Source organism: Martes martes, assembly GCF_963455335.1.
Source record: "Martes martes genome assembly, chromosome: 9".
Lineage (NCBI taxonomy): Eukaryota > Metazoa > Chordata > Mammalia > Carnivora > Mustelidae > Martes > Martes martes.
In genome coordinates this window covers 28580616-28598804 of record NC_137896.1, presented here as the reverse complement: position 1 = coordinate 28598804, position 18189 = coordinate 28580616, and the positions used below count along the sequence as shown (strand labels likewise).

Genomic DNA, 18189 nt, shown 5'->3' with positions numbered 1-18189 from the left:
ATGTAGCTTGGAAAGGCCTGCCCCCAGGGACTTGGGCCCTTCCTTCGGCCCGGCCTCAGCCTCCTGTTGGTAGTGGGTTGCTGGGCAGCTGGGAAGAGGCCCTTGGGGCGTGCACATTCCCCTCCCCAGACCCCAGAGGGCCCACGGAGTGTAAGGTTCATGAGACCACCCTGCATGTGGATAGGTGCTCTCGGGACTCCCAGAACCCGAAGAGGGGTTTGAGGAAGCCCACTGGGGCCCCCTGGGACCCCAGAGAAAAGCCAGCCTGCCCCCCATGGGGCCCTGGGAGAAGCTGCATCCATTGCTGCCCTTGTGCTCATCCTGGATGGCGGGGCACTGGTCCATTCGCAGCCCCTCACCCTGACTCCACGGTGGTTGACAAGCTGGTTGGGCCAGCCAAAGCTCCGTGATGGGGCCTCTGTTCCCACTTTATAAATGAGAACGACTGAAAATGAAGGGCCCGGGGGGTCAGAGCCACTGCCCTGGCTCAACGTCCCTCCAAGACGCCCCTCTGGTGCTGCTCTGCCCAGGGCACCTAGGAGCCACTCACTCCCAGGGAGAGGTTGTCCAAGCAGGATGGTCACCAGCGCCCCTTTCCCCGTATCGTGCTTTCTGTCCCGCTCTCAAGGCAGGGGCCTCTGGACAAGGGAAGTGCCCGCTGGGAAGATGGAGAGCTGGCCCAATGGGGAGGAGGCAGCCTCCACAGGCAGCCTCCCTCAGATGGTGGGGAAGGTGGTCTTCGGTTTGGAGGTTCTGTGTGCTCAATTAGTCATGTACAAACCAAGGCAAAACTGCATCTGAAGGGCCCAGAGAATTGGGGGAGGAGGTGGCAGAAGCATCCCCTTCCTCACAATCCTTTTCTCCAGAGTCTCCCGCCTCCTAGTCCTACAGGGCCAGATTTGAACCTTGAGGGAGCTCCTGTGCCTTGAATTCCTGGGAAACCACCAGGATTTGGGGATTAACCTCACAGTTGTCAGGGAGATGGGATGTATGTGGAAGGGCTCCTGGAGGGGATGATTTTTGACAGCCAGGAGGACTTCGAGGCCAGGAAGCCTGGGGCTGGGCAGGGGGCCTGTCCCCACCTGGAGCCCACAGTAGGGCCACTGGACTACTGAAAGCTTGAGGGCATGCTTGACAGAGCAGGAGCCTCAGAATCGAAGGATCCTGGCTGATTGGTGGAAGTGACTCGGAGCAGAGGGGGTCAGGTAGAGCTGCTGAGTATCACAGTACTCTCAGGAGCATGGAGAAATAGTCATGTGTTCATTTCCATCATACAGTCTAGGAAACAGTCAAGCCCAAAGGAAACAGGAGAATCTGTCCCGCTGCCAGCGCATGATAGGAAGGGAATGGCTTGGTTGCTGTACAAAGAGTCTAAGGTGGTACCAGCCTCAAGCTGGACCTAGGCACTCAGATGTCATCTGAGCCCTCTCTCCATACTTGGGGACCTCCCTCTCCCCTGGCACTGAGCTTCCTTTGTGCTACCAGCAGCCCTAACACCCCAAAGGGGAGACCCAACCTCCTTCTCCAAAGGCAGCACCGAAGTCTGTGGTCACATTGCCATCCCTGACCCAGTCACAATGGTCAGGAATATTCTGACTGGCCTGGCCAAGGGTCAGTGTGCATTTCCAAGGGCCTCCCCAAAATCAGGCCCAGTGTGCATTTCCAAGGGCCTCCCCAAAATCAGGCCCACTGGGGAATCTCAGTCCCCCAAAAAAGGGCTTGCTCCCCTAGACCAGCATGGCAGACCGTTTCTGAGCTTTTCTGTTAAAATCAGATATATACTCGATATTTTTAGTTTTGCTTTCTGCTAAGTCTCTTCTAGTACAAGTGATAACAAACACAACGTTGTTCTGTTGTGGTGGTAGTGATTTTTAACTAAGGGGGAAAACGTTTTAATTCGAAACATTCCATGCAGTAGGACCATTTCCCCCTGCAGACTGAGAAAAGACCACCATTATTTGGCTCTCTAGTACCTCAGCATGCTCAGGGACACCATTGTTCCATGGCAGCCTGTTTTGAGGATCTCTTCCCCCCCCCTCCTAAATAGGAAAGATCATATAGACTGTAATGTGGGGGTGGACCTCTGCTCCACATTGCTGGGGATGAGAAGAGGACTAACTGGAGAGTGATTTTGAAGGAACAATTGACAAGTCAAAATGACTAATTAGACAAGAGTGAGGGGGTGACCTCCAGGTAGAAGTGGAAAAAAACCAAAGTGGAAAAAAACCCAACGTTGTGAAAGAATTCCAAAAACATTTTTGTTTCATTATCCAAAAATTTGGAGAAAAATAAATTTATCCAAAATTACTCCCGTTTTTCCCAGGTTTCCGCATTACTCAAGTGACCCGCCAAAATAATTTGGTTTAAAAAAAAAAATTGTATCAGGGTCAATACATTTTATGTCAAACTAATAAATGACTATAAATCTGTTTTTTTTTTACTATAAATCTGTTCTTAAAAACTTCTAATCAAATGTGAATATATGTCCATTTTATCCTACAGTTACTACAACTGCATTTACTGTACCAATAGAGAAGTTTAATTTTTTTTCCTCACATGGCTTCAAATTTTCAAGAAACTTTACATATTTACTCAGAAGTTTCATGTCCGGATGAATGTACAAATAATAGCAAAATAAGGACAACAGGAAGAGGAAAGATGATTTGATAACCAAAACTGCATGGAATTTTCTAACTAAAAAGACTCCATTTCAACCTCTAGACTGTGACTGTGAGATGATGAGGGCAGGGGGTGGCACAGAGAGATGCTCTTCTAAGAGGCGCAGGTCCTTGTTGGCCCTCCGTAGGGCTTCCTGCCCTCCTGCCTACCCTCCTAGGAGTCTGGATCTTTCAGTATGGATAAACAGCAACTGGGAGAGGGCTTAATGCTGTGTCAGTTGGGCACCATAAAGTCTTCTACCCACCCCCAAACCCATCTGTGGGGCTTGGAGATGTCCCCAAGGAGAGGAGAGTCAGTGGAGGCCATGTTCCCTCCCCCAGCCCACCAGCAGCACTGATGCTTCTCTCCTCCCAGGATGTTGAGGGGCTGGGAAGGCTGGTCAAGGCAGCAGGAGCCCCAAGAGGCTTGTAAAACCCCAGCTGACTCAAGGGAAGCCTGAGGGCTGCAAGGTGTGGGAAGCCATGCTTGCCAAGGGTCCAAGCAAGGGGAAGGCAGAGGGATGGGGCCGACCAGAAGTAGAAATAAAAGGATTTGGTGCCCCACCTGAGGAGTTTGAGGTGAGAGGAAGGGAGCCGAGGGAATCGGGTCTCTGGCTGGACCCCCATTAAGTGCAGCTGGAAAACCAGAGTGGCAGTGGAGGATCGAGGGCTTCGCTGGCTTGAAAGCCTCTGGGAACCATAGGTGGAGACATCAGTTGTCCATTCCACATATCACAGGTTTATCGAGCACCTGCTACACTGGGGGCTGTGCTGGGGAAAGACACACAGCCTTGCTCTCCAGGAGCTCCCAGTCTGGCCGGGGAGATGGGGCCCAGGTAGCAAACTGAGAATGAAGAAGGCTATCCTGCAGTGAGGTCCACAGGGGTCCATGAGGGAAGGAAACAGCAACTACTATGGGTGGTGGGAGCAGGGAAGCCCCCCCCCTCCCGAGAGCCGAAGATGAAGTGAGCAGTGGTAAGGACTGCAGACCTTCCAGACACCCACAGCAGGGAGACTGCTTTGCTGTATTTGTTGGTTTTTCCAAACACCACAAAAAGCCTTGTTGGTGGAGAATGAATAGGGGCGGGGGCAAGTCAGAAGGTAAGTCAGATGGTGGACCAGGCTGGAGGAGAAAGGGAGCAGAAACGCGCTCTGTTCTGAAGGTAAACCCGACAAAGTTTGCTCCTGGATCCAATGTGGATGCACTGGGGCTACTCCCAGGTCCAGAGCAGTGGTGGGGGAGGGGGGAATGGCAGACTTGGAAGCTCTGTTTTGCCTGGATTTTCTGAAAATTGCCTATTAGCCTTCCAGGCTGGTAGGGAGGGGTTGTGGCGTGTTGAAGTCAGGAGCTCAGTGACAGGAGTCATGAAATCTGACCATTGGCTGTGGCTGGTCCAGAGGAAGCTCTCCCATGCAGACAGCTCCGAGAGCTTGGTCAGAGGAGGAGGAGGAGGATGGTGCTGGGCCCTGCCGGGGGGAGGAGGGAGAGCCTGGCAAGAGAGCTGAGGCAGTTTCCGTGCAGGAGCAGGGATAAAAGACATATGAGGGGGCTAAAGAGAAGTAAGCAGAGGGCGTGGAGACAGCGGAGCAGAGAGAACTCGGGAGAAATGTGCTCTGTAAAGCGCAGCTGAGGAACTGCATGGTTCCTGGAGGAGGAAGGGAGTCCCAGGGAATGATCTTGTTTTTGTGTTTTTAGTTTAGTTTTTTTTTTTTTTTTTAAGATTTCAATTTTTAGTAATCTTTACACCCAATGTGGGGATGGAGCTTACAACCCCGAGATCAAGAGTCCCATGCTCCACCTGCTGAGCCAGCCAGGCGTCCCCTCGTGTGTGTTTTTGAGTGAGATACTATAGAGATACTTCTCACTCCAGATTCTACAATCCCTAAAGCCTAAAAGGCTTACAGGGGAAACTGAGTTGCAACTCCTTTGGAAAGCCATTAAGTGCCTTGTGGAACCCAGCACTCATGTCCACAGCCTAGTAAACAGAGCCCAGGAAAGGGAATGAGACAAAATGCATGCACTTACGTCTGGATCCCTGCCTGCCCGTGTATGGACCCAATGGCGCACAGGCAGAGACACCTGGGGCCCCTCTATTTGCCCTGATCCACAGAAGGCAGGTGGTGGGTGAGAGAACCAAAGGAAACAGCTTCTCATGTTGGGGGGGTGGGGGGAGGACTGTGGGGTTCTCCAGCTCCCTCCAGGGCAACTAGGGGAGCAGAACCCGGCAGATATCTTCTGCGGCATCCCTTCTGGTAGTAAGGAGCCGCGTGCTCAGAGCCCTCCCGACTCCCGAGCCATTCATCTGCAGAGGGATGCCCCCCTCGCTTCCCTCTCAATGCGCTATTTTGCGGACAGGGGACACCGGTAGCTGGGCTCACTCGCTCTGTGCATAGGGCTTCCTCAACACACCAGGAGCCCTTGGGGGCTGCAGGGCAACCTCTAGGCGGAGGTGGGCTCACCCTCTGCTTGCCCAGCCCGCTCACCCTCTTCCAAGCCTAGGGACAGTGGCCGAGGACTCCTTCCCAGCAGGAGGTTGCGGGGGCGGGGGGCGGGGAGTCGCTGCTAGTCCTCGGGCCATCAGCTAGAGTGTGGAGGGATGGGGGTTAACACTGGTGGGGAGAGTTCCTAAGTCCAACTGAGGCTCAAGGGCCGTGGAATCGTTTGCTGAGAAGACACCCAAGGTCAGGCCAGGGTATCTCGCACCAGCTGATTTGTCTGACCGGTCGCAGCGGACGCCAGCAGCCTGCGCGCAGCACCGCCTCCCTTACAAACGCGCGCTCTCTCTCTCTGTCTCGATTCGCAGAAGACCAGGCGCTGGCGAATGCACGTCCCCGAGTCGGGGGGCCCCCCACCCCCCGTTCGGGAAGGAAAACCGGACGGCGGGGCCACTTTGGGAAGGAAAGAAGCTGCGAGCCAAGACCTTGACCCAAGAGAAGGCCGGAGGCGCGCGGAGGCCAGAAAAGAAACTTTGAGGCGCGCAGCGAGCAAACCCGACGCCGCCGAGCCAGGAGCGTCGCTGGCTAGGCGAACTAGGGCGTAGCCCAGGGAAGCATGCCGGCCCATCTAGTTAGTCGGGGCGCGCTTCCTGGAGGAGGAGAAGGAGGTTTACCACTCGAGCTACTGGGATGAATGGAGGGGGCGGGGCAGCTGGCGGGCTGGGCCAGGCCGAGGTCCCCTGCGGAGCTGGGGGCGGGGGGTCGGCAGCGCGCATAAAGCAGACGCCGGGGGAGTCCTCCTGAACACCCGCCGCAGAGACACAACTTCGTGGGTCCCTGGGCCCGTCGAGCTTCTTCCCAAAAACTAACCGGCCCCGCCCAGCCCCTAATCCGGCGACGCCTGGGCGGGCACGCGGGCTCGTAGGAGCCCGATCTACACGTTCTGGAGGAGTCGCCCTGGGCTCCCGGGGGCAGCCTGCTTGGGACCGACAGGAGCGCGGGTGAGGGCGCCGGGCTGGCGGACGGGACCCCGCCCGGGGCGGCACTGGGGCGGGGCGTCGAGCGGCATTAGGACCCAGGCGCGGCGCGGGGGTGTGTCGCCGGCTCCGGCCGCTGGCCCGCCCGAATCGCCAAGTTCGGGGTCCTGGGGATCAGGGGTGAGGACCCCGAGCGTGCGCGTGTGTGTGCAGCCGTCCGGCGGCCGATCGCCGGGGCCATGGCCGCGGCCGCCCGGCGCATGTTCCATCTCCAGCCATGCGGTGGGTGCCTGAGCCGGCAGGCGCGGCGGGGACGCGGCGGGAGGGCCGTCCGTTCTCCGCGGCGAAGGGGTGTTCGGCGGGGTCGCGGACCCGTCGGAGCACCGGGGAGAACGCGCCTGCCCCGGCCCTGCAGAGGCCCCGGGCCCCGGTGGGCGAGGGGGTCGTGGAAGTTTCCTAGGCCTGGGGTCAGGTGTAAGTTCGGCCGAGAGGGAGGGGGAGACGGGACGGGGAGTACACGGGTGGTGGAGGGAGGCCCAGGGGCCTCGTGGACATTGAGTGCTTGATTCAATGCTCTCTCGCCGACTTGAAATTCTTAGCCTTTGAACCAGTGCAGTAGCCAGTGGAGGGGTGGGGCGTGGAGGTGATTGGGATGGAGCCATGGGGTCCTTAGCACCCCGAGAGCTGGACCCTTCCCAGCCGGTATGCTGCCGCCTCTCGTTACGTTCTGCCGGGACACCTTCTCGCCCCCGGCGCTGCGGAGAAGCCTGCCCACTCTTAGGGATCACGGGGCCTCCGACTGTCCCCTGCGAGGCCGCAGCAGTTTTTACCTCAAGGCCCTGACGCCTGAGGGCCAGCCAGGGGTTTGTTCGACCATTATTTACCTGCACGTGGGGCGTCCGGGATGAGAATAAGGTGTGCACCACCCCCACTCTTCCAGACCCTCGTCGCCCTCGTCCTCTGTCCATCCCTCGGATGCTGGCTTTACCGCCCCCGCCCCTCCCTTCTAGATGCAGCCCGGGCTTCTGTCCCGCGCGTCCCTCCGCATCCTGCCCCCAGACCCCCAGGGTCTCCGAGTCTGGAGGCGCTTTCCTCTCGTGCACGCGCCCCTCCTCTTGCTTCCTTCCTCGCATCGAGCACCACAAACAGTTGCTACCATCCGGGGCCCCGGCGACCATCCGGGGCCCCGGCGTGGTGAGCGCGCCCGGCGCTCCCCGCCCCCACCCCGCCCCGCCTTCTCCCTGGAGGACCAACGGCTCCGCCTCCCAGGAGGCCCGGGACGCGGGTGGCACCGAGGGGAGGAAACCGTTGCCAAGTCGGCCCCTTGTGACCCCAGGCGCGTGCGGTTGGGGGCAACTGCACGTGTGATGGGTGTTGATGGCCTCTGGGACCAAAGTGAGAGTGAGAGGAACTATGTGGAGGCAAGAGGTCCCCCGCCCAGGTCCTGGGCTTGGCAGCGAAACAGCGAGACAGGGAGGCCGGCCACTACGTGGACGGTGGACGGACAGGCCCCCACCCTCCAGCCCTCGCAGCCGGTGCTGAATAACACCGTCAACAAACCCGTGCCGGGTACTGTTAATAACTCCTGGGGGAAACGGGGCTGGGAATGGCTCCCCACCACCCTGCTTGGCCCTTTCCCACTTGGGGAAACCCTAGGAGATTGGCTGAAGAGTACTGGGCTGGGCTTCCTCTGGCTCCTTAGGGGGCCCCTGCCCAGTGCAAGCCCCTGCTCCTTCCCCCCCCCCCACCCAGGTTGGCCTGTGTTGGGTACCTGGGAAGGGTAAGAAGGCATGGGCAGGGTTGATGTAGTGTGGGGAGCGGCTGGGCACAGGAGAGACTGTCCAGGGCTGGTCGGTGGAGCCAGTAACAATTCTTGGGCTTCCCTTGCAGAGCAATCCTCTTCCATCATGTCGCAGAATGGATACCTTGAGGATGTAGGTGAGTACCTCTGGGGGGGATGTACAGAGAGAGCTCCTTGGTCTCTAGGGGACCTGGTCCCTCTAGCAGGGTACTCATGGCATTGAGCCCCCACCTGTGGCCTCTGCTGTTCCTGGGAAGCCTTTAGATCTTCCCCTCCAGGAGGTGGTGGTACGGTTAGGGAGGCAGCCGACAATCACCTTGGACACTGACAGGTCACTCCGGTGGTCCTGGGAGGGAAGGCAGTTCCCTCTCCCGAGCTCTGAGGACCATCTGTTGACCTCCCTTGGTTCACTGTTAGAATGCTCTGGTTGCTGGGCCAGACTTTAGACCATGCCATATATGCCCTCATCCCTCAGTCCCTGCCCAGCCTTGTGAGGGAGGGGCTGCTATTGTCCCTCTAAATCCATGGAACCGAACTTTTCCTCACTTCAGCTCTCCTACTTGTTCCAGACCAGCTCTCCCCATCTTGGTGTCTCGGGGGACTGCTGTACCCAGACCTGGGCGCTGGCCTGACCATCCGAGGGGTGTTCATTGGGATGGTGCTTGGACAGAATGGTGATAGGGTCTGACTCAGGGTCCTCAGGGCCTGGTGACTGTGGGGGCCAGGCTGCTGGCAGGCGGATTAGGTGTGTGGTTGGGCTTATAGGATGGACATGGGGACATGGCCTCCTAGGAGCATTGCAGGGACCTGGTCATGTCAGCTGGGCAGGTCCTAGGTAGACCCCAGAGTAGGGGAGAAGGGGACAGCGTGAAGGGCAGTGCCCAGGAATAAAGGGTGCTGGTAGGCATGATGGAAGGGACGCTAGGGCAGGTGGGGCTGGGGAGGAAGGGGTTTCTTGTGGACATGAGCTCCAGGGCAAAAATGGGAAGGACATCTTTTAGCTCGGAACTCTGAGTGCAGTGCAAACCTAGGCCCTCCTGCCCCAAAGGGGCCAGGCTAAGCACAGGCCACGGGGGGACAGGGCCTGGGATGTGCAGAGGAAACCGGCGGGCTGGAGTGGAAGTGAGTCAGGGTGAGTCACTGCCTGGCAGGTGTGGGCGTGCTGCTGACCCTTCCCCGTCCCTGCACAGGTGTTTGTCAGACCTTGGTGGGGTCTGGGCTCTAAGACCCCCTTTCCTGGGAGCATTCACAGGTGGTAAACCCTGGGGACCCACAGGACAGTCAGGAAGGGGTGCCAGCAGGGCCCTGGGAGGGCTGGCCGGAAGAGGAAGCTTCTGTGGAGCCTTGAAGAAGGCCCTCTAGGGAGGGAAGCCCTCTGCTCGGAGGGCAGGCACTGGCATGTCTGGGGTGTTGGTCACCTGGCCTGAGGAGTGACAGATCAGAGGTCGGGAGTGGCCCTGGGCCTGAAGGACTGGGGGTCAGGACAGGGGTACAGGCCTGGCCCAAACTGCCATCCCAGAGGTCACAAGGAGCTCAAGCAAGGGTGGAATGTTTGCATGTCACCAGGAAGGCTTCCTCTAGAGGAGTGACGCCAGGTCTGTAAGCCGTTGTTGGAAGTAAGGCCCACCCAGGAAAAGGCTCCCCTCTGGGAGGGAGTCCCAAGATGCCAGAGCACTCCTCCTGCCTGCCACTGGGTGTCTCCTGGGGTCCCTCCCTCAGTCCCTGACTGTGTCTCTGGCTCCCCTACTTCCTGGGCCTTGTCTACTGTCTGGACCAAGTCTCAGCCTTGCTGCTTTGGCCTGCATGCCCTCCCTGAAAGAAAGCTCTCTAAAACCCTGTGCCAGTACGGTGGGGAGAGGGCTGGACACCACAGTGGTTCTGGTTTCCCTTGGGTCCCATCTAGGGAGCCCGGCCGGTCTGGGTCCCGTAATTTGGGGGTTCGGGGAGGGCAGAGGCCAGTCTTAACTGCATCATTGCACCACCTTCCGGGCCCAGAGCTGTGGAATGACCATGTTTTTCTGTAGCTAAAAGGATACACATGGGTCAGAACGGTGCAGGGCCCTGGTTCCTGCAGCTGAAGAATGTTGGAGAAAGCTGTTGGGTGGGGGCTGCCGGCTGGCATCCATGCTCTGATTGGGGCTGGGCCGGGATGAACTATTCGGCCCACCTGGGCCTGAGGCTTCCTTCCTGGCCTACAAGAGGCCGCCCTCACCACTCGCTGAGAGTGTGCCGACTGGGACAGCCTGGAGTCCCTCCCTCTGGTGTGTAGCACTGACGGCTGGGCCCTCTTGGGGGGGGGTCTCTCTCGGTGGTGGTTGGGTCTCCAGGCTACCTCAAGTGTGACATGGATGATGCCTCTGAAACCCGTGAGGAGAGCCTGGGGGATGAGGCCTTCGACACGGTCAACTCCTCCATTGTGTCTGGCGAGAGCATCCGTTTTTTTGTCAACGTCAACCTCGAGGTGCAGCCCACCCAGGCTGGTATGGTTGTAGCAGGGACAGGCTGGGGGGGACGGGCAGGGGCCTGGGTGCTGGGCAGATACAGCTGCACTCCATGGAGAGAGTCCTGACGCGGTGGGGCAGCCCCCTGAGCCCTCCTGCTTTTCCCTAGCCGAGAATGACTCGCCTGGCGGCTGTGGGCTCCTTCACACCTCACGCAAGGTGAGTGGCCCACTGGCAGGCCAGGGGACAGGGGACATGTGGTCCTGGACCACCCATTGCCGGGTGGAGGTGGCTGCTTCCCTGTCACAGCCGACAGACCTCTCACCAGCCCTCCACCTGGCTGCGGTGGGTCTGGGGGGCGGGGCCTCCCCTCTCGGAGGGGTGCGGTCCTGGCGGCAGGGCGCCGTGGAGGATGGGCCCAGGTCGCCACAGCGCATCTCCCTCACGGGCTGGTGTGGCTCTGTGCGGCTCTGTGCACGTGGTCCCCGCAGTACCTGAAGCTGAAGAACTTTGAGGAGGAGATCCGGGCGCACCGGGACCTGGACGGCTTCCTGGCCCGGGCCAGCATCATCCTGAACGAGACGGCTACCTCGCTGGATGATGTGCTGAGGGCCATGCTGTGCCGCTTAGCCCATGACCCCCAAAACACGGAGCCTGACTGCAACTTGGACCTGTTCATGGCCATGCTCTTCACTGATGCCGGGGCCCCCACGGAGGGGAAAGGTGGGGCCCGGCTCCCTGGTGGGGCCCAGGGGCTCGGGGAGGTGGGCCGGTGGGCCCTCTGACCCCCTCCACTCTGCCCTCAGCCCACCTGCTGTCCGATACCATCCAGGGGGTCACTGCCACGGTCACGGGGGTGCAATACCAGCAGTCCTGGATCTGCATCATGTGAGTTGCCGGGCCTACCCGGTGGCTTCCCCGGCAATAGGTGGGCCCACCCAGTTTTGGGGTGGAGGGTGGGAGCACTCCTGTCAGAGGTTGCTGGGGGTCAAAGTCAGGGGCGGGGTGTGGGGGGAAGCCCAGCTCCCAGGGTGGCAACCGTGTTCCCTCCCCGCCCCTGGCAGCTGCACCTCCAAGGCCCTGCTGAGGCGACATGTGTGCATCAGCCGTCTGGTTCGCCCTCAGAACTGGGGGGAGAATTCCTGTGAGGTGCGGTTCGTCATCCTGGTGCTGGCCCCTCCCAAGATGGTGAGTAGGGGTCTGGAGGTGGCTGTTTCCTGAGAAGGAAGGTCCCAGGCTACTTGGCCCTCTCTCCAGGGGCATCTCCTCCGCGTGCTGGGGGACCCCACAGTCTGGGACCCTGAGGGCCTCGTGCTCACGCTGTCCTTCATGTCTGCCCCACTGAGTCTCTCTGAAGCATCCCACTAGGTCCTCATCCAGCCCTAATTCCCCCTGAAATTGCCCATAAAGCTGTATTTCCTTCTTGACTGAAAGAGATACTTGTTAAAATTAGTTTTATTCAAACGTGGGGGCTTTTCATCAGCCTGCCCCAACACCTATCTTTCTCCCAGTTGGCCGGCTCTATGATTTGCTGGCCATGGATCCCCACTTCTGCCTGGTCAGGGGCACGTCCTGCTTGTGTGGGAGGCTGAAGCTAGTATGGTTTGGGGAGTCTTCTTTGAAGGAAACGGATTTCAAAGTCATAAATAGAAAATGGCAAAGGCCCCTCCCCAGGCCTGAGAAGGGCCTTCATGCTTAAATTTCCTCTAGCTTAAATTTCTTCTAGCTTCTTGATGATTCTGCCCCTGCCTCTGGTAGACTCAAAGCTTGGCATGGCATGGTCCTCCTCTCTGGGCTTTCTCTTAGGCAAAGCGGGCGCTGAGGGGAATGTCCCTCCCTGGGAGGTTACAGTGCTGGGGAGAGGGAACATGGGCAGCACATGGGGCAGAGGGAGTGACAGCAGGTGAGGTGGCCAGAGCGGAGGAAGGGGCTGTATCCTGAGGGCCAAGTGGCTGGACTCATGCCTTATGACAGGCCAACCAGCCCAACACCCGGCTCCTCCTCCGGAGAGCGAGCCTGTTCTGGAGCAAACAGGAAAGCAAAGCGTGGGCAGGACAGGCCTGGGCAACTGTTCTGGGCAACATGAAGAGATAGATGCTACTCCCAGAGGACAGGTGGTCATGGGGGAGGCTGGACATGAGTTGACTTTGGTCAGGCAACAGGGAGAAGGCTTGACAGGCCTGGAGCCCCTCAGGAAATCAAATAAACCAGCAGACGGTGGGAATACCACCAGTAAAGTGGAACTGGGTAAGGGCTTGTCTCCGTCACCGTGATCTCATTTTCCGTGATGATGCAGGTCTGTGTTCCCTGAGACAATACCAGTACCTCAGATTTTAAGAACTCATGAGTTTATGAAGGAAATTGGGAGACTTGACACTGGTTCTAGTGATCTGCTGACCAGGCAGGAATCCTGGCTGATTCCAGTAACGCCTGAACTTTGGGGAACAAAACGTGCTGCCAGTCACAGTAGGGGTACCTGCGACAGGCTCCGGACTATCAGTGATGACAAGGGCAAGGTGGGGACCCCCCACTCGCCAGGAACCACAGGTGTGATTTCCCCTGTCTCCCGCCCCCCAGAAAAGTACCAAAACTGCCACGGAGGTGGGGCGCACGTTCGCCACCATGTTCTTGGACATCACCTTCCGCCAGGAGCTCCTGAAGACCCGCACGGAGGAGGAATTCAAGGAGGCGCTGGTGCGTCAGAGACAGCTGCTTACCATGGTGAGCCAGTGCCCAGCCCTCAGCGCCAAGGGCTACAGCATGAACTCCATCCGCATACACAGACCCCCCCAGGTACAGTGGGGATGCAGGCCTGGGCGGGGGGTGGTGGGGCAAGGGCCACAGGCCACAGAGCTGACAGACATCTGTCCCCTTCCCCAGCCCCTGAAGCACAAAGATTTTCTCCCTGTGGGGAAGGGCATCCGGGAGGACATTGCCCGCAGGTTCCCTGTGTACCCGCTGGACTTCACAGACGGTATGTGGCCCTACAGTACCCCCCCCACCCCCCCACCAGAGCTCAGCCTGTGGCTTCGGTCCCAGGACAACACATGGGCCTGTCCTGCATCCCAGCAAATTTCCTGTCCTGTCCCATCCCTAGGCATTATCGGGAAAAACAAGGCTGTGGGCAAATACATCACCACCACACTGTTCCTCTACTTCGCCTGCCTCCTGCCCACCATCGCTTTTGGGTCCCTCAACGATGAGAACACAAACGGGGCTATCGGTGAGGGGGGGAGGCAGGGGGGCGGGGCGGGAGGCCCAGGGCTGCAGTGCCCACCCCCCTGACATCTCCCACTTCCTCAGATGTGCAGAAGACCATGGCAGGGCAGGGCATCGGAGGCCTCCTGTATGCCCTCTTCTCTGGACAGCCGCTGGTGGTGCTCTTGACCACTGCGCCCTTGGCCCTCTACATCCAAGGTGCCGTGGCACTGGCGGCGGGGAGGTGGCTCCCAAGGTCCCCAGCCCCTGCCCGGCTCTGACCACCCCCCTCGTCCTGCTGCCTGCAGTAATTTGTGGCATCTGTGATGACTACAATCTGGACTTCAACACCTTCTATGCGTGGACAGGCCTGTGGAACAGTTTCTTTCTCGCACTTTATGCCCTCTTCAACCTCAGTCTCATCATGCGTCTTTTCAAGAGGTGACAGGGCCTTTCCCGAGTTTCTGGGACCCTCAACCAGGAGGGGAGACAAAGGCTGGGGACCTGGGGCAGTCTCCACGCCGGCCTCTGAGGCCCTATAACCCTAGAGTGGATGGGGTGCCCCCTCCACATCACTGCCCTGAGACAGAAGTGTGGGACCCTGGTCTTCATGGCAGGAGGAGGTCGGAGACTGTGCAGAGGCTCAGGGAAGCCTCGCTATCCCCACCCGGGTCCCCTGACAGTTCATTCCCATCTGATGAGGCATGACCTCCCCTCCCCCTGCACCACCCCGGCAGGTCGACAGAAGAGATCATTGCCCTGTTCATTTCCATCACATTCATGCTGGATGCTGTCAAGGGCATGGCCAAAAGTGAGTGTCCAGTCGGTGGCCACCCGCTGCAGGGGAAACTGAGTTGAGCTGGGGGACTGTGGGCTGTGGCCAGGACCACCAAGCAGCATGCAAGCTAAGGCTCCTTCCACGGTCCAGGGCGCCCTCAGGAGCTGTGACCAGCAGGAAGCTGCAGTGCCATGTGCTGGAGGGTGACAGGGCTGCCTCAGGCAGGATCAGAGGCACAGGGTCAGGTGTAAGGCACTGTCAGAGATGGGGGAGGGGGAGGGGGGTGGACAAGCAGGTCAGTGGGTTCCTCCTGTCTGACAGAGAAAGGCAGCCCCTCCCCTTCCCCATCCCTCCAGAAGCTCTTTCTCCCCCGTATCCAGAAGAGAGCTGGGCCTCATCTTCTCAGAGCTCAGACCGCTGAAGCCTGCTGGCCTGTATCCACAGTCTTTCAGAAGTACTACTACCACCATGACTTTGGGAACTACAACACAGACAGCACTTCCCTCGTGAGCCTGCTGGGCCTCAGCACCGACCTCAACACCAGCCTCCACACGGCCCTCAACACCAGCCTCCCGACCAGCCTGCTACAGCCGACCCCCGGGAGCCACCAGGCTGACCCCCCGGGCCGGGAGACCGCAGTGCTCAGCCTCCTTATTATGCTGGGCACGCTGTGGCTGAGCTACACCCTCTACCAGTTCAAGAAGAGGTGAGGGGGGCCCTGCGGGTGAGGGAAAGAAGGCGCCAGCTCCCAGGCCGCACTGACACCCCCCCACCCATGTCCCCAGCCCCTACCTACACCCCTGCATGCGGGAGATCCTGTCAGACTGTGCCTTGCCCATCTCGGTGCTCACCTTCTCCCTCATCTGCTCCTACGGCTTCCGGGAAATCAAAAGTGAGTTGGGGTCTGGCAGGGGGTGTGGTGGGATGAGGTTGGTTCCTGGGGGCCACAGGCTTGAGCAGGGGGCCTGTATCTGCTGCAGTGAGCCAGTTCCGCTACAACCCCAACAAGAGCCTCTTTGAGACAGCTGAGATGCACTCCCTGTCCCTGGGGGCCATCGCCAGTGCCATGGGCCTGGGCTTCCTGCTCTCCTTGCTCTTCTTCATTGAGCAGAACTTGGTAGCTGCCTTGGCCAATGCCCCGGAGAACAGGTTTGTGGGGTGGGGCTGGGAGGGCTGAGCATGTGCCCGATCCTCCCTGGGGCCACAGGGATCCGGCCACATGTGCCCCCACCATCCGCTGCAGGCTGGTGAAGGGCACTGCCTACCACTGGGACCTCCTGCTCATCGCCATCATCAACAGCGGGCTGTCTTTGTTTGGGCTGCCCTGGATCCACGCCGCCTACCCCCACTCCCCGCTGCATGTGCGGGCCCTGGCTTTGGTGGAGGAGCGCGTGGAGAACGGGCACATTTATGAGACGTGAGTGAGGGCCGGGTCCCTTGAGACCTGAGGCGAGTCATGTGGGCCCTGAAGTGGGGGTAACCCTGGGCCATGGGGACCCAGGGAGGGATGCGGCTCTGAGGACTAGGGACCAGAGGTGACCCGGTGCCCTGTGGCCATGCAGAATTGTGAATGTGAAGGAGACACGGCTGACCACCCTGGGCGCCAGCATCCTGGTGGGCTTCTCCCTCCTGCTGCTTCCCTTCCCGCTGCAGTGGATCCCCAAGCCCGTGCTCTACGGCCTCTTCCTCTACATCGCGCTCACCTCCATCGATGGCAACCAACTCTTCGAGCGCGTGGCCCTGCTACTCAAGGACCAGGTGAGCCTCAGCCCCAAGAGCAAGGGGCAGGGTGGGCGTACGGGCTCCCAAGGGCAAGGGGCAGGGTGGGTGTACGGGCTCCAGGCCTGCCCACAGCAGGTCCCTGCCGCCCACAGACCTCCTACCCGCCCACCCACTACATCCGGAGGGTGCCCCAGAGGAAGATCCACTACTTCACCGGCCTGCAGGTCCTGCAGCTGCTGTTGCTCTGTGCCTTCGGCATGAGCAACCTGCCCTACATGAAGATGATCTTCCCCCTCATCATGATTGTCATGATCCCCATCCGGTAAGGGCAGCCGGGTGGGGGCTGGGGGCGGCACCCAGTCTACCCCTGGGAGGGGCAGGGACAGATGCCCCCCCCCACTTTTGCTCTCTGACCCAGTGCTCACCTTGAGGTCTCTTCTCCCTCTGCCCAGCTACAACCTGCTGCCCCGAATCATTGAAGCCAAGTATCTGGATGCCATGGATGCTGAGCACTGACTGAGGCCCTGACCACCCGGCCCGCGCCATATCCCTCTCACTGTCCCCCTGGCTCTTCCCAGACTAAGTCTGCGGCCCCGTGGGGAGAGGGATGGGGGTGTTTTGGGGCGTGGCTCTGCTGCACCCCCTTCCCACTGTCCCATCAGGCCTAGGACATCTAGGCATGGGGGGGGGTCGTTCCACGGTGGGGGCCCATCCCTGTCCCCATTAGCCTTTCGCTTGGGTCAGTGACACTGCTCAGGGCAACTTCTGTCCAGAGTAGGACTAAGCAGGACGGATTTTCTTTTGATAAAAGAGTCAGATGTCTGAAAGAGAAACCATTTCCTTGATTGTGTAAGGAACTTGCTATATGCACACTAGAGAATAAAGCTCCTGTTTCTAGCTTCCATCTCGGCTGTCCCGCCCTGCCCCAGCCTCAGGGCCACTGGAGAATAAAAAGTTTGATGTAAAGGGGAGGGGGAAGGAAAAGGGACCTGTGTTTGCCGAGAGCCACAGGCTGTCACCTCCAGCCCCACACAGCGGTTGCTGGCCCAACAGGGGCCTGTGGAAGATCCAGGAGGCCCTGGCACTGCTGTGTTGCCAGGCAACTGCAGGGGAGGTGTTGGGGGGCGGGGATGGCATATGCAAGGGCCTGGAGGAGAGGGCTTGGGGCCAGTAGCTAGCCACAATGGTGGAGGAAAGATGGGTGGGCCTGGTAGCCCGGGGCTTGGGCTCCCAGAGGCAGCTGTAGAGCAGCCCAGCAGACTGAAAACCAGGCTCATGGAGGTCAGAGCCGCCATTGTGAGGGATGCCCTCTGGGGGTGGGTACTGATTCTGTATGTGGGGTTGGGGGATGGGGCAGAGGCTGCACCCTGCACCAGGACACTGATAGTGGGGATGAAGAGCAGTGGAAGACCCCGATGGCAGGATGTGGGGATTGGTCTGATGGAGGGGAGAAGGGGCTGTGTTCCTGGCTTGGTCACTTGGTGCCTGGACAGAGGCCCCACGGCATGCAGTGGGGAATCCAGATCTGGGACTCGGAAGCACCCCCTGCGCGTTATCTGGGAGCCCCAGCAGTGGTAGAGCCTCTGGCCCCCAGACATCCCATGACACCCCTTACAGCACTTTGGCTTGCCGAGTAAACCACAGACCCAAGGGAGCAGGTGAGAGAAGACCTGCACTACCTCTCAACTGAAAAGGCCTCCTCTCTAGATATGCGAAGGATTCCTGCTAACCAACAACAAAAAGTCGATGACTCCAACTCCAATAGAAGGGGCAAACCTGGGGTGGGGGGGTGGCCCAACAGTCACAGGACAGTAGGAATGCTCAATGCCCTTGGTCATCTGGGAAAAGCAGCCCCAAGGGGAGCTGGCATCGCCCACTTGTAACAGGCAACATAGGCCAGCCTGCCAGCCGGGTAGAAGAGGTATGTACACTGGTGCACACATCGGGGAGCAGAGACCGGGGCACAACCAAGACCCCTCCTCCACCCACTGCAGCTCTGCTACCGGGCAGGTGGGTGTGGTTCCTGGGCAGGTGGGTGTGGGTATGAGCCCATTCATTGTTTGGAGGGATGGCTAGCTAAAGGTTAACAAAGGGGATTCGGCTGATCTGGCTGGCTAGGCGGGTGTCCCCTTCCTCCCTCACCGCTCCATGTGCGTCCCTCCCGAAGCTGCGCGCTCGG

The 18189-nt window shown here is 59.4% G+C and overlaps 1 protein-coding gene across 1 annotated transcript; it reads left to right on the top strand.

Moving 5' to 3' along the window:
• The first annotated feature begins 6177 nt into the window (after nt 1–6177).
• On the top strand, nt 6178–16913 carry SLC4A11 (solute carrier family 4 member 11). Its single transcript, XM_080813865.1, has 20 exons — nt 6178–6352; nt 7961–8008; nt 10199–10351; nt 10482–10531; nt 10804–11035; nt 11119–11200; nt 11377–11500; nt 12890–13105; nt 13193–13286; nt 13410–13535; nt 13616–13729; nt 13819–13951; nt 14248–14321; nt 14733–14994; nt 15074–15180; nt 15269–15437; nt 15532–15705; nt 15851–16046; nt 16163–16332; nt 16463–16913. The coding sequence occupies exons 1-20, from the start codon at nt 6310–6312 to the stop codon at nt 16524–16526; spliced, it is 2631 nt and encodes an 876-aa protein (XP_080669991.1). The 5' UTR covers nt 6178–6309; the 3' UTR covers nt 16527–16913.
• Nucleotides 16914–18189: the final 1276 nt, after the last annotated feature.